At 41.0% G+C, this 16697-nt stretch overlaps 1 protein-coding gene across 2 annotated transcripts in view; it reads right to left on the bottom strand.

Annotated features, from left to right (window-relative positions):
• The window catches only part of MSRA (methionine sulfoxide reductase A), a 218792-nt gene that overhangs the window by 90469 nt on the left and 111626 nt on the right, over window positions 1-16697 (bottom strand). The window contains exon 4 of one of the 2 annotated variants that reach the window (XM_087960326.1): window positions 10349-10453. The exons of the other annotated variant lie outside the window; for it this stretch is intronic. Within the exon in view, the coding sequence (XP_087816452.1) occupies window positions 10349-10453 (105 nt within the window). The remainder of the gene's footprint in view (window positions 1-10348; window positions 10454-16697) is intronic. 2 annotated transcript variants of the gene reach the window in all.

Below are 16697 nucleotides of genomic sequence, written 5' to 3'. Positions count from 1 at the left end.
AAATTAGACAAGCCCATTACACCTAATAGATTGTGAGAACCTCACCTATGTAGTTCATACAGAGTATCATACAAATCCATAAAACTGGGTTGACCAAACCATAGTACACTTAGACACGATGAGCTGGATGGGTGAGTTGCTTTCATACAATACAGCTTCCTAATGCACTCAATATTTTGTTTTACTTATGCACTGAATCACTCAAGCCTATCTAGATTACAGCATACTGAGAATTAAAACTTCTATAAAATTCATAGAGGTCTCTTATATTATCATTAAGGCAAGTTATTACTGCATCACATTTATGGGAAGGTAGAGGCGTTAGGTAATAGGGAAGAAAAACAGCCATTGAAAATGCTGTTTCAGGAAAAAAGGAGAAAGAGAAAATCAGATTTGACCTCTTGTAACTAATTAGACATGAAATCAAAGATTAAAAGCCTACTACTAATCCATGTAGCATTTACGCTTGAATTTTAATGCAGCATGTAAATCAAACTGACCAAAGGAATGCAGTGTTCACAAAATGCCATGAATAATGCATAAATAATGAAGGGGATTTTGTACTGGATACAGTCACTGTATCATATCCCTCCCCAATCCCTTGGTTAGCAAAAAATGTGAAAAGCAGGTCAGATTATTCTAAAAACGTTCTGAAAAAAAAAACTGTGATGGAGCTTATTGGTTACACTGGCTGAGTTTTATTTTTTTGGACTGCGGGCAACTATTTTATTTCCTGCCTGAAATGATCAGATATATAATGCCCAGAATTCAGAACCTGTCTTGGTAAAAGAAGCTTTGACCTTGTGTTCAGTATACAAAGTAAAAATGTCAGTTGCCTTATGTGATAAAAATGTGTTGGAAATTGGGGAGATATAATAGCAGTTGATGGGCTTCAACCTGGCTATGCAGAACATTTCCTAAAAAGTGCTAGTGATTTAGTTTCACTGACTGTGCCATGCAGCATGGAGGGGGCAACAGATGATGAATAGTAGCAGGACAGAATAGAGGAAATAAAATCATGACAAAGATCTTGGAGGAAGCACAACTCGTCTGCAAGAGAAAAAGAAGAGAAAGGCAGAGCAGTGTACCTGAGACAAAGATGGAAGCAAAGGGCAGCGGACAAAGTGCAGGTGAATTAGGGAAAAAGGAGACACGTGGAAACAAAAACTTTACCTGAGGCATATGGGGTTTTCTCCTTCTAGGACTACACTATCTTTGGACTACACTATCTAAATGGAGTTGCACTGCCTCAGGAAGACGTAATATGCAACTTGGGGATCCCAGAAGGAGAAAGCCCCCAAACCCTGAGCCACTCAGTCTTAACAGCTTTGGTTGAAGCCTGCTGTTCCACATCCAGATTCCCACAGCTTCCAGGAACCAGAACAGAACATCAATAGCATTGTTTAATTCACCAGTATACAATAGTCCTCGACTTACAACCACAATTGAGCCCAAAATTTATGTTGTTAAATGAAACATTTAAGTGAGTTCTATTCCATTTTATGACCATTCTTGCCACCATTGTTAAGTGAATTACTGCACCTGGTAAATTAGTAACTCAGTTGTTAATTGAATCTGGCTTCCCCATTGACTTTGCTTATAATAAGGTCGCAAAAGATGATCACATGACCCTGGGACACTACAACCATCATAAATATGAATCAGTTGCCAAGCATCTGAATGTTGATCACACAATCATGGCGACGATGCAAAGGTCATATGTAGAGTTGTAATTGCAGGAATGTCCTTATCTTGGATGGCAAACCTCAGAGAAAGAATGTGTCCAAGCAAATACAACTCAAGCAAACAAAGTTACTCATCTAAAGGAGGATTAGAGAGAGGAAGTAAACATATGTTGGACTTTGACTAGAGATCATTAATTGTGTTAGTTACTATGCTGAACAATAACGAAAGTCAAGCAGAAACCAAAGTTAACCAATGTTGGAGGATTACTAAAAATGTGTATAAATGCAAGACTAGACTCCAATAAAGTTCATCATGATTCAGTTGATCATGATCAAACACCTCGACTGCCTCGTCATTACAACAGTCGTAACTGTGAAAAATGGCCACAAGTCACATTTTCAGTGCCATTGTAACTTTGAACAGTCACTAAATGAACTGTTGTAAGTTGAGGACTACCTGTAACTGGATATCATCAGCACATAGATACAGATAGTAATAATGCAAGACACATGAAGAGCAGGTGACAGTCCTGGCTAGGATTGCCTTTGAACAGTTTCAAATTGTGCATCAGTTGCTGGATCAGGAGGTTCTGTTCAGTCACTCAAGTCTTGTCACCCCTAGTAACTACTGTAATGTGCTGGACTACTGTAATATGGACTACTGTAATGTGCTCTATATGGGGCTACCCTTGAAGACTATCTGGAAGCTTCAGCTGGTACAAAACGCAGTGGCACATGCAGTTATTTGTATCCCTAGAATGGCACATAGCTAGTGTGCTTCCAGGTCCAATACAAGATGCTAGTTTTGACCTTTAAAGTCCTTCATGGACCAGGTTATTTTGACAAACTGTTGCTTCCCGATTACTTCCACCTGTTCCAGGTCCTGTCTGCTAATGAACTATATTTGGTGGGACTCAAAAGAGGGTCTTTTTTCTGCAGTTGTGCCTGCACTATGAAACATTATCTCTTCCACTCCTAAGGTGACCTACCCTTCTTCGACATCTTTCCAGATGTCTCTTAAAACTTGATTATATAATAGGCTTGGGAATCCTGTGGAAATGGGAATTGGAGAGGTGGCTTCGTTGTGTGTTACATCTATGTTCTTCTTACCCTTTTTAAAGCCTTTTTGAAACAATGGTAGCATGGTTTTGTAATTATTGTTTGTATGTTTTTATCACACACCATCAGAATCAAATTCTATGAGATGGGTGGTAAGTATGAATATGATAAATAAATTGTATCAATTGTACAGACAAAAGATAAACAGTTCAAAGGCTGGGTTTAAATATTAAGACAAACTTTAGACCTGAATTACTAGAACATTCCCTATATTACTTAATACAGTATGTTACTTGTTAAACGATGGCTTAACACAATGGCATGATTCCTACAACATGCTAAGATAATGTTGGGTTCCTACTACATACTGAACAACTACAAATCAGTGAAGTCTATTTTAACTTGCTGTTTGAGTCTAGACCATCAGTATAGTATTGGAGCTTCCCTGGTGGCCATTTTTCATGCACTTTGTAGCTGCTTCATCTTCTACATCCAAATATCATTGTATAAAATTGTTTAGATGTTTACTTTGAAGTACCATAGACATGGGACATGACATGATTAAAGACAATTTCTTCCCTACTGCCTATTCATTTTGTGAGATTTCTGATTATGGTTTGCTTATTTCTTCTGTCCCAATGAATGTTTCCTAACACAAATACATACATACATACATACATACATACATACATACATACATACATACATATATATATATATATATGATATTGTTTTCCCGCGTAATTCTTCGGAGAAACCGATAACAAGATCATATATATATATATATATATATATATATATATATATATATATATATATATATATATATATATATATATATATATATATATATATAAACACATACATAACTTTAGAGAATAATTTGTGGGAGCAACATCATTTGCCAGCAAGAAAAATTAGGGAATGGAATTAGAACTTCCAACTCACTCCCCTGTTAATTTTATAGATGCTTCTGATAAGTTTTAGTCTCATTACCAAGACTATTTAAGGCCTTTAAATTTCAGTTAGACTTGCTGAACAAGGGATAAAAAGAAACACCTATCCTTCCACTTCCCCACAAATAGTTGTCTTTTGAAAGAAAACCATTATTTCTCCTGACTCATGGACATTGCCTACAGGGTCAACATAGAAGAGAGGATGCTATTCCACCCAAATGTCCTACTTGTAAACCTTTCACAAGCCTCCATTTGACTACTGTGCAAAAAGAACACCATGCAGGGATATCTTTGTCTGACCCAGAACAACTCCTTTAACAGCTGAAGCAGAAGAGAACACATCATCATGTCAATAAGTCTTAGTAAATAGGAAGTACTATCCAGGGGTGGGATTCAAATTTTTTAACAACCGGTTCTGTGGGCGTGCCTTAGTTGGTAGACGTGGCTTGTCATGTGGTCATGTGACTGGGTGGACGTGGCTTGGTGGTTATGTTACTGGCTGGGCAGTGCCAACTCAACATCACTGACATTGAGGCACGCATCTCCTCGCCTGGCCTCGCCTGACTGTGGGGATGCTGCAACAGTCGTAAGTGTGAAAAATGGCCATAAGTCACTTTTTTCAGTGCCACTGTAATTTTGAATGGCCACTCCACACAAGCAAAGTACCAGCAAAGGAGGGGGGGAAAACTCCAGAGAAGTTCCTGAGAGAGGAATCTAGTCCTGCCAAGAATGTAATAAGGGTTAACGGAGAGGCAGTTTCTGTAAGCAACACCAGAATGTTTCCTTCCTGCCTTCCTTACAGGATTAGGCCAGTAATTTCTTCTAACAACCAGTTCTCTGAACTGCTTAGAACGTTAACAACTGGTTCTAGTAAATAGGTGCAAACTGGTAGAATCCCACCCCTGGTACCATCCCAATAACTGAATTTGCTTCATTTATGCAAAGGAGCTCTGTTAGTGAGGTCTGGATTTCTTATATATCTTTTTTCAAAGTTTTGGAGGAGCCATCTTGAACAATTTGTGCAATGATCCCTTATGTAATGACCCATTTGAAATTATAAAAGTAGGGTTATCACAAAACATGCAATATTGGTTTAGGTTTGCTTTCACATTTGTATATGGGTACAGCTGTCCTCCTTCTCCAGACAGACACATCTGCTCATTAGAAAAACAATGTAATTTCTAGTGTCTAATTCTAATTATTTGCAGATGATAGATTCCTTGTGCAGCCTCCATAAAGGGCTCAGCTTTTCCCACTCAGTGACTAATAACCAGGGCCTTTAGGTAACAAGAAAGAAAGCAGTTAAGACCTGACACAAATTTGTGTCCATTTCTGTGTGTATTGAATGTGGCAGTTACATCTCGATAAGAAGAATGAGGAATCTTCTGGTCTACAGCCTTGTACTATTTAATATTAGCATCCTAAATTAAGCAGTTTCATGCACTTGACTTGGTTTACAAAATCCTGTAGTCTTCTATGGTGATAATTTATTACCACAGATGCCAAAAGCATTCAAACAGCTAGGAAGTACCTATTCCTCCCTGAGGTAGCAAAAAAAGCATTTTGCTCAAATGCTTTGCATCCTAAGTCCCTATTTCACTACTCTACTCTTTAGCTATCTTAACACTTTAAGGTGGCAGAAACTGCATTTCTCTCCCTGTTCAATGACAGCTAGATAAATATAGTTAAATGACAGTTAAATATAATATATTTAATGACAATTAAATATAATATATTTTAAAGTTCCCAAAAAGTTTAGGATCAGATACTGTATTTGATATTTTGAGAACACATCATGGATACTCTCATAAAACGGTTACTTGAAGGAAGCTTGCATTTTCCCCAAATGTTTCCCATGGTTGACATAGAATCATGGAACTGGAAGGGACATTGGAGGTCTTCTAATCCAACCCCCTGCCCAAGGCACAAGACCTTATTGCATTCTGGACAATATTTTCTTGAAGACCTCCAGTGATGGAGCACCCACAACTCTGGGAGACAAGCTCTTCCACTGATTAATTATTCTTATACTCAGGAAATTTCTCCTTAGCTCCAGATTAGATCTCTCTTTAACATGAGTTGGTATGTGCACACTGTTAATACATACAATATATAGGTGTGCAATATAGTCAACAGAAAATAATCCTCTTACAAAAGTATGATCCAAAAGGCTGAAGCTATATTTCTTTCTTGTGCTTCAATATTTTATTTGAAAGAGAAGATGCCTGGAGAAGTATTTCAATGAAAAATCCTGACATATCTCAAATTTCTGCAGGAAAAAGCGGTCACATGCTCGTGTTTTCTTAAAGGATGGTCCAGTAGTAACCTGTCAGTGACACTTATAAATTGGGCCTGCAAATAAAAAAATATTCAAATTTTCTGAAAGCAATCACCCCAATCTAAATAGTTGAATATTTTTTGAAATGTATCCAAAAGAACCACTGGAAAACAGGATTGTGGGGCTGAGACCATTGTTGACCAGTTACATACTATGGAAGCATGTAGATGAAGGTTGTGTGTGTGTGTGTGTGTGTGTGTGTGTGTGTGTGTGTATAGAGAGAGAGAGATTAGAACTCTACAATATATATATGTGTGTGTGTGTGTGTGTGTGTGTGTGTGTACACACACACATATATATAGGTGTGTGTGTTGGAAGTTGTGATTCCCCTGTCTTCTCGGAAAACATTAGAAGAAAGGAAGAGGTGAAAACACAAGCAGGGTCAGCTCCATCAGCCCCCACCCTTTGTCAAGTAGGGCTATTAAAATAGCTGGAGCCACCTTACTTTTCACAACAAAGGAAGGAGAAAATTATAGGCATGAGATACAGAGGAAAAAAAACCGACAAACTAACTAAGATCCTTTCCCATAGAAATCAAATAGATGGCAAGCTATAAAACTTGTGAAAAGCAAATCAAAAAGCATAACAGGAAACTCAGGATATTGCAACCTAATGCAACAAACAGCTACTATAAAACAATTACCAAGATCCCAGGAAGAGATCCCAATATCAAAAGACAGGAACTCATCTCACACACAGACACACACACACAGACACACACACACACACACACAAATCAAAGATTCACACTTACAAAATCAAAGGATCTGAAGGGTATAAAAAAGGAGTTTCTCTATTCACAAGATTAGATTAATCCTAGGAACGCTGTGAGATTTCTTACCTGCCTTCCTATTAATAAACTGATTCTGACTTTCAACGCAGCTGACCAAATCATTTTGCCTTTCTCCCAGCCGGGAAATTTGAATCCACAAAAGGAAAGAATTTTGCCTATTACAAAAGGGAAAGGGCTTCTTTTTCCTCTCCTCATGTGTGTGTATATATATGTGTGTGTGTGTGTGTGTGTATATGCATATGTATATGTATATATATATATATAGAGAGAGAGAGAGAGATATTAGAATTCTACAATGAGTGTGTGTGTGTGTGTGTGTGTGTGTATAAAATGATTTATATTAATAATAACAGAAATCCCTGAAAATCATTATATGTTAAGTTACTTCAAAATCTCTCAAGAGTTTTTTCTGAGATTTTGCAGGAATTCAGTATTTTCATAAGAAACTGTGAAATGAAATATGTGAAATAGAACTGTGATGCTCTAGTCCTGCCTTGGGCATGAAGGAAGGTTGGGTGACTTTGGCCTAGTCACTCTCTTTCAGTTCAACTCATCTCACATGGTTATTGTTGTAGGAAAAAATAGAGGAAGAGGGAGTATTAGGTATGTTGGCTGCCAGGAGTCATTTATGAAATAATAATAATAAAAGCAGGATAAAAATAATTGTTATATTGGACTTCCGGTCTGCAGTGCTTCGGGGCAGGCAGGAATCCGTGACTGTGCGCGGTTTCTGCCTGCGCTCGCTGCCGGAGTGCCCTGAGCCACCTGGTTTCAGGGCTAGCCACCCCCGTAGAAGGTGGCGAAGATAGGGGGGATCTGGCAGGGTCGAGTGATATCGCACCTCTCTTCTCTAGCCGGCTAAACCCCCTTTTCCGAAGGTAGCTGAGCGGCGGTCAGAAATGGCTGCCACATAGAAGCGCTCAGCCGGAAAAAGAAAGTGCAGGAGGAGTCAAGCAGAAGTGAAAGTTTTTTTGCTGACCGGGACAAAGCAACAACAAAAGTACCCTGGTACTTAAAATTTGCGAAAGACACATCGTTTCCAGAGATTTGCAAGCGGCGAATGGAAGTTAAAAGGGAAAGTTTTTCTTTTTTTTCACTCTCCTTCCTAACGTGACAGCGAATGGAAATGCAAGAGAAATCAGAAAAACCCACATTGGCACTAATAGGTAATTAAATGCTAAAGGCATAAGGATTTCTGAATATTTTAAAAAAATCTTTTTTGCTGTAAGTGGGAAGGGAGAGGAAAAGAATTGGAGCAGGATTTGGAAGTAAGGAGGAGATTGCCTAGAATCTCAAAGAATTATTAAATACTAACAAGACTTCTAAAAGATACATTTTAACTGGAACTTTGTAACTAAACAGTAACCCCAGAAATAGAAAGTGAAGAAAGAAGAAAGTGCTAAAAGAAACAGCTTATCTGGATTGTTTGGTGACTTTGGGACTTTTGGGAATTATTTTTGACTAAGAACACTTGGGTGGTTGTTTTGGAAAAACTTTTTCTTTCTACAATGGCATCACTTGTGGATGAATTGAAAATTGAATATAAAAAATACAAAGAAGAACAAGGGAAAGACTCTCTTGGCACTCTCTTTCAATTTTTAGAAATGGCGATTTGCACCTATGAGAAACTGACTATGCAACAAGATGATTGGGACAAAGAAGAAGCCATCTTTGATGAACAAGTAACTTTATTTGGGGAAGAAAGGGAGAAAGAGGAAAAGAAAAAGGGGACTTTACTTGAAAAAACAACCAAAAAAGAGAAAAATAAGGTGAAAAGTGGATATAATGTTGGAAAACAACAGAAAGAGGGAAAGCAGAAGAAGAAAAGGGAGGTGGAGAGACAAGGGGGTAAAAAGGGCAGGGAGAAGAACAAGCAAGGGAGGAAGGAAGGAATGAGAAACCTTAATGGTGGGGAGCAAGATGTAAAGAAACAAGATTCAGTTAGAGATAATGGTTAAATTTAATTGAAAAGGGGATTCTGCAAAGGTACATAAGATTTTATTCTTATATTGGTACTTAGAAATATTGTTATAAAATTGGAAACAACATGTGACCAAAAATAGGATAAAATATTTAGTGTAACTTAGTGAAATTTTTGTGAATAAAAAGAAGGCAATGAAATAAATGAGAGAATTGAAGTAGGAGGAAATGGGAACATTTTAATGATAGAACGATTTAAATACAATGATTTAAAATATGTGATGTGGAGGGGGGGAAAAAACTATGGAAGGTATAAGTGTTCCCATAAAAGTATGATATTCAATTGAAAAGTGATGTGTAAAATGTTGAAGATATAAATGAATATTAACATTAATGATTAGATTTGTATTGGCATTGATAGTTGTTTTAATTATATTATATACCTATAAATTTTTTCTTTTTATAAAATATAATGTGTAATTTTAGAATGTACTAAACAGAATCCCAATGGAAGTCATGTATTATATTAAGCATTATAAATTTAGGGGAAAGAGTCAAAGGCGTCACACTCCAATCAGTGTACAGGAGAAGTTTTGTTTAAAGAGAAAAGAGAAATAGATAGCTGGAAACAGAACAGACAAAGAATAATAAATATTATGATCTGAACTGAGATGAGATAAATAAAATAAAACTAAGAGAGTTAAAAGAGGTAAGAAGCTATATAGAAAATGGAAAATGGTAATAAGATATGGAATGGTATATAAAATGAACATGAATTTGAATTTCTGTACGTGTCTGTACGAAGAGATGTAACCCGGGATCAAGCAGCTTTCAGAAAAGATGTTTTATGTTTTTATGTTTTATGTTTTGTTTGTTTGTGTATTGTCTTTGAAAATCAATAAAATTTGTTTAAAAAAAATTGTTATATTAAATATCACACTAAGTTGGAGATTTAGCCATAAATGTATGTTCATGCCATCATGAAATCATGACAGTATTTACCCTTTGAAAAGGTGCCAAACTAAAACATTTTCTTGCTTCCGTCATGCTAATGCATATTATATGTAACCTGCAGACACCTTCAAGAAAGAACTCGTTACAGAGAAAGAACTCGTTACAGAGATTAAAAGAACTGCCCACCACATTGTTATTCTAAACACCTCAATATTTTTTCTCTCAACGTAAAAGGTACTGCAAAAAATAAAAATCAAATAGATCAAACTCACAGAGCAACATCATAATTGAAATGATCAAATGTATAGTTATGTAGAAAGAAGACTTTTAATTTGAAAGGTATATAGAGAGATTCCATTAAGGAAGAAGGCATAATAATCCAAAGGTGAGAAGAATTGCTATTGTCTTATAAGTCTCTCTGTGGGAATTTTCACAGCATAGACATCTATTGGGAGCAGTGGGGAGGAGGGCGGCTTGTGAAATTCTACTTCCTCATGCTTGCCATCCCATCAATAAATGCCTGCAATCATACTCTTGAGCTGTGGTGTGATTTCAAGGTTCATCTCTTCCAAGCAGCTCAAACACTAATTATCCCAGCTGTAATTAGTAAGATAATTAAATACTGGCTCACTCATCACTCTACCTTGTGTCGGGTCATGATTCTCCCAGAAGACCTTGAGCAGTTTCTCAAAGCTGATGATTTCTGGCTGAAATACCACTCGCACAACTTCAGTATGGCCAGTTTTGCCTTCAATGAAACAATAAGAAACAGGAATATTAATCACTGAAACCAGCACAAAAATGGATTTTTTATTCCCCAGTATGTTAAACAAGTAAAAATACGTGGACAGGAAAAGACTGGTGATTAACGGTTATAAGCCATGCCACTTTTTCTGGTAAATTTCAGAAATGGCAATGCTTTATTCCATTAGGAAGCTGTACTTTTTTGATTCATTTTTTTGTAGCTCTGCATGGCATGGCAATAAAGTCATGAGATCACATGGGTGACCAGGGGGACCAGGAGGAGATGGCAAGAGATAGTTTCAATTCCTTTTTGTTCTAGTTCTGTCCGTTACTTTTTAGGCAGTGAGTGGGTTCAGTTTTGAAAGGAAAATTGATATGTTACATCTACGATATAAATCTAGATTAACACATGTTTTGCCAGTTTCTTCTAAAGTAAACAGAAAAGGATTCTGCCAAATTTTCTCAGCATACCCAAAGGGATTTTTTCAGGAGACAACTGGACTTTCTTGTTTTTTTCTTTTGAAGACATTTCACTTCTCATCCAAGAAGCTTCTTCAGCTCTGACAGGATAGTTGGGAAGAGCTGAAGAAGCTTCTTGGATGAGAAGTGAAATGTCTTCAAAAGAAAAAAACAAGAAAGACCAGTTGCCTCCTGAAAAAGCACCTTTGGAACAACCATGACCTGGATGACTGAGAATCGCTATAGACTTTTCTCAGCACAATTTTCTCCATTGCTGAAAGTGGCATATAAATAGTTAGTAGTGACAGGTGTCTGAAGGTTGCCCATCCCTGCCAGCTCACTGCAGGGGAGTTGAGCTGGAGAAAATTGCTAGGACATTTAATAATAATCATATATCATAGTTTGTGGGCAGAATAAAGTCAAAGTTTATTAGTTTAATATAATTAAAAAACAAAGTTTATTAGTTTAATATTATTATCAAAGTGCTTCCCATTTTAACAGCTGCTTGGTACAAAACTCATATTATTTCAGCAAAGTTTCTTGTAACCTCTATTGATTTTTGCTTTTAGCTTGGCCTCACTGTTCTCAGCTGTATCACCTCTGATGAAGTCGGCTATGAAAACAAATATATTTTTTGTTTATAACATTGCAATATCATAAAAAAAGCATTGTAATGCTATTTCTGATGAAATAACACTGATAGAAACTGCAAATAAAGTCATATAGGTTTCCTTGGCCAAATTCAGTTGTAATGTGAGATAGAGGAAAATGGTATTTAGAGGATGTGTTAGCTCTGGAAGAGTGGGCGCAAGGAACGGAGACGAGACATCGAATAGTGACTCAACTCTTTAATAGTGACTTCAGAACAGAGCAAATTACTAGGGCAGCAGCAGCTCTTTTATAGAGCTGGCTGCTGTCACAACAACCAATGATTTGAGTTTACCGCTCTAAAAAGCGTCCAATCGGAGGCGACCCGCTGCCAGCCAATCAGATCAGCCAGAAACGACCAATCACGATTCGCTATTCACGGGCCAATCAGAAGTGCAGGATTGCGAGCCTGCTGTGGAAGTAAAACTATTAGGATTTTAAACGAACGCGTTTGCTTAGTTCGTAACACCCCTCCCCCCTAGGTTCCGTCTGAGGGGTGGGGTGACGTATTCTCGCAAATAGGCAGGTCGTTTCACCTGTCTGCTTGATTTGCGCTGTTCCACCAGTTTCTGTCCTGGTTCTGGTTCCGGTGGGCTGTTTGCTGAGCTGGGTGGTAAAGATGGTCCCCCTGCTCCGTTGGATGACTCGGGGCTGTCATCTCCGCTTCTGTCAATGTTGTCATTCGGGTTCCTTGGACTTGCTTCTATGGCGGTGCTGCTTCACGGCGAGGCAATCACCCGGCTTGGTCCTCCATTGGAAGGTGAGTATCCCATGGTTGGTTGTGCAGACTGATGAGTTTCAATTATCGGATCGTCTGCTATTTCTTTTTCGGCCCCCTCGATTTCCCTTCCCCCCCTGGTTTGAGAGTCAGGGGTTGAGCTGGGGGTAGGTGCCAGTCTGGAGCGAAGCTGGTCTATGTGGCGCTTCCATAACTTCCCATCAACAGTTTGTAAATGGTAGGATCTAGGGCCCGTGAGTTGAATTATGGTAGCGGGGACCCACAATGGGTCACCTGAGAAGTTTTTTGCAAAGACCAAGTCGCCTACCTTGAAAGCACGACACTTGCTGCTGGACCCCAAGGGCTTTTCTGGCGTGTAAGTAGGGTGTAGGCGATCAAGGTGTGAGCGAAGTTTCCGGCCCATCAGGAGTTCGGCCAGGGTTCTGTTTGTGGTGCTGTGTGGGGTGATGTGTTGAAGGAGAAGCATTCTGGTTACCTTGTCATCAATGTCCCCATGTTCCATCTTGTGTAAGGTCTTCTTTATGAATTGGACCATTCGCTCAGCCCTGCCGTTGGCCGCAGGATGAGCTGGCGATGTTAAAGCATGGCGGATACCCCGGTCTGCTAGGTACTGTTCAAATGCCAGGGCAGTGAACTGGGGGCCATTATCTGAGACTAAAACGTCCGGCAACCCGTGTGTAGCGAATAGTCTATTCAATTTTTTAACGACTGCTTCTGTGGTGGTGCTTTTCATTTTGTGGACTTCGAGCCAGTTGGAATAGGCATCCACTGTTATAAGAAAAGTGTGCCCTTTGGTGGGTCCCGCAAAATCGATGTGGATACGGGACCAGGGACCACGAGGTGCTTCCCACTCAGTTGGAGTTGCCTTTGGTGGGGCAGCGCGAATTTCCTGGCACTTGTTGCATGTGGCCACCCAGGCTTCTATTTGCTTATCTATACCTGGCCACCACGTGTAGCTACGTGCAAGTGCCTTCATTCGCACGATGCCTGGATGACCATCGTGCAACAGTTTTAAGACTTTATGTTGTAGCTTCTCAGGGATGATGACTCTGTCTCCCCACAAAATGCAGCCCTTTTGAGAGAACAGTTCAGTCTGTCGGTTTTTGAAGGGCGCAAAGGTGTCGTTGGGTTCGTTGTCAGGCCAACCTCGTTGCACCCAGGTGAGGACTCGTGCCAAAACAAGAGCCTTCTTTGTTTCTGCGGCGATGTCTCTGGCAGTCAGTGGTGGTGAAGGAAGAGTTTCAATTTGGAGTGCAGTTAGGGTTGGAGCTGGATCATCTATGGCTTCTGGTAGCGGAGAACAACTCAAGGCGTCAGCGTGGGGAATGGCTTTCCCCAGGCGGTGTTGCAGTTGATAATCGTATGCGGCTAGAAACTCTGACCAACGTGTCATTCTTGGCGATAAGATGTGGGGAGTTGGTTTGTCTCCCGCTAAAATGCCAAGTAATGGTTTGTGATAGGTGATTATGGCAAAAGGTCTTCCATATACATATTCATGGAAACGCTTGATAGCAGACACAATAGCGAGAGCCTCTTTATGAGTTAGCTATAGTTTCTTTCAGTCTTTGATAAAGTCCTTGAAAAAAAAGCAATAGGTGCCTCATTTCCATTTGGCAGGACGTGGCTCAAAATAGCTCCCACCCCAAATGGTGAGGCGTCGCAGGTGACAGTTAAAGGCAAAGTCTCGTTATACTGCATCAATACAGCGTCTGAAGTTAAGAGATCTTTTACTTGCTGGAATGCTCGTTCTTCCCGATGTCCCCAGACCCAGGAAGCCTTCTTGTCGAGTAGTCTGTGTAGGGGCTCAGCTACTGTCGCCTTCTGGGGCAAGAAGATGTTATAAAAGTTAATGAGTCCCAGGAAGGCTTGGAGGTCTGTTTTATTCCTAGGTCTTGGGGCGTTTTTTATTGCGGTTAGTTTTTTTTCAGTAGGGTGGATCCCCTTTTTGTCAAGAAGGTACCCAAGGAATTCAACCCTCTCAGTACAAAGTTGACACTTGTCTTTCTTTACTTTTAGGCCTGCGTCTTTAAATTTCTGGAGGACCATTCTGAGTCGTTTTTCTAATATGTCTTTAGTGGGGGCGGCTATTAAGACATCATTGAAATAAGGCACGACCCCTTTTATGCCTTGTAATAGTCTCTCCATCAGGCTTTGGAAGATGCCCGGTGCTACACTCACTCCGAACTGGAGTCTATTACACTTAAACGCACCTCTGTGCGTGACTATAGTCTGGGCCTCTGCAGTCTCTGCATCTACGGGTAGTTGTTGGTATGCCTGGGCTAGGTCCAATTTTGCAAATATTTTTCCGCCGCCCAGGGAGTGAAGAAGATGTTGGACCACAGGTACAGGATAAGCGCTCTGCTGAAGCGCGTGATTTAGGGTGGCCTGGTAATCCCCACAAATTCTTAACGATCCGTCAGGCTTTATGGGTGTTACAATCGGGGTTTCCCATCGGGCGTGGTCAATCGGTTCTAACACACCTTGGGCTATTAATTTGTCCAATTGTTCATCAATCTTTGGCTTGAGTGCAAAGGGCACTCAACGAGGCTTAAGGCGTATGGGCGCAACATCGGGGCTGAGGCTAAACGATATGGGGGATCCCTTGTACTTGCCTAGCTTCTCGGTGAACACGTCCTGGAACTCCTGGACGAGGCCCGCTTCCCAGTCTTTGCTTCCGGTCTGGTGGATGCCAGCTAGTTCAATTCCCAGTGGGGTGAACCACTGCAAACCCAACAAACTGGGCCGGTCTCGATCGACGATGGTATAAGAGGTAGACTTGTGGTGTGGTCTTTGAAGGACACTTGGACGTGGCTGGACCCGACAACGGGAATTCTGTTTCCTTGGTAGTCCTTTAATATGATTTTTTGAGTGCTGAGGTCCTGGCGACGGATGTCAGGGATCAGCTGTTTGAAGGTTTTCCAGGAGACCATTGATAGGGACGATCCCGAGTCGACTTTCATCACACATGGGCGATTCTCAATGGTGACCTTCACTCGGATCTTTCTCGCATCCAAGGATGAGGCGTGGCCGATGGTAATGGTTTGATGCGCTTCTTCTCGTCTAGCTGACGTAGCAGGTGCTCGATTTCTGTAGTGGTGGTGGTTCCATTGGTGGCTCATGTGGTCCCGATTTACAGGTGGGCTGCCTGTTGTCTGGCGGAAGTTGCTTTCTCTTCGGATTGGACTAGACCCTCACTTGCTTCTGCAGACCTTTGCGATGTGGCCCCGCTTCCCACAGGAACGGCAGAGTGCATCGTGGAATTTGCAGTCAGATCGCGGGTGATTGGCTCCGCAACCTGCGCATTGACGTGAAGGTTTCTGGCTCCACTGGTCTCGCTGGTCGCGCTCTGAGTTGGTTGACCTCCTCTTCCTCGCTATCAGACGAGGATTCGAGGTCTTCGTGGTGAGCAGTTGTTGTGTGTGTCTCGGAGAAAGGCGTAGTATCACTGGCGAGTTGGCGGTGCAGTGCGTTTGTGCGGCGCATTCGAGCGGCCGACTTCCTGGTTGCTTCTGCTGCAGTAGCATCGGTGATGACATCTGCGAGGGCGATGTCCCCTTTAGCCATGATCTTGCTCTGGGTCGTGGGGTCTCTTAGACCCAGAACAATTCTATCCCTCATGGCTTCCTCGAGGTTTGCGAAGCCACAGAGTCCCCCTAGGTTCCTCAGGTCAGCGATGAACTTTACGACACTTTCGCTCTCCTGTTGGTCCCTCTGGTAAAACTCGTGTCTCCGGATGAGTGTTGGCACCGCGGGTGCATAATGGGCCCGAAGGATAGGCGCGAGGTTATCCCAATCCATTGTCTTGACTTCCGCTGGTTTTGCAAGTGCCTTAGCCATTTTAAAAACGGCAGGCCCGCAATGGGTTAGGAATACAGCTCGTTTCTTGCCAGGCGTAGCATCTTTCAGATTGTTGGTCTCCAGGAACATCTGGAACCTGTCCATATACGAGTCCCAGTCTTCGTTAGCCAGGTCAAATGGAGCGGGTGGTATAGTGCCGCTGGTCATTCTGCCGCTGTTGGTGCGCTCTTAGCCACGTGCTCTGTTTGGTGCTTCAGCGAGTGCTCAGTCAGCTCTATCGTCTCCGCATCCCACCTTCGTCGCCAGTGTTTGCTCTGGAAGAGTGGGCGCAAGGAACGGAGACGAGACATCGAATAGTGACTCAACTCTTTAATAGTGACTTCAGAACAGAGCAAATTACTAGGGCAGCAGCAGCTCTTTTATAGAGCTGGCTGCTGTCACAACAACCAATGATTTGAGTTTACCGCTCTAAAAAGCGTCCAATTGGAGGCGACCCACTGCCAGCCAATTAGATCAGCCAGAAACGACCAATCACGATTCGCTATTCGCGGGCCAATCAGAAGTGCAGGATTACGAGCCTGCTGTGGAAGTAAAACTATTAGGA

Source organism: Notechis scutatus, chromosome 1 (assembly GCF_049901735.1).
Source record: "Notechis scutatus isolate UNSWTSFEM ecotype Mainland chromosome 1, rNotScu1.2, whole genome shotgun sequence".
In the NCBI taxonomy this organism is placed as follows: domain Eukaryota; kingdom Metazoa; phylum Chordata; class Lepidosauria; order Squamata; family Elapidae; genus Notechis; species Notechis scutatus.
The sequence above is the reverse complement of the archived record's forward strand: the minus strand, read 5'-3'. Positions and strand labels throughout refer to the sequence as shown.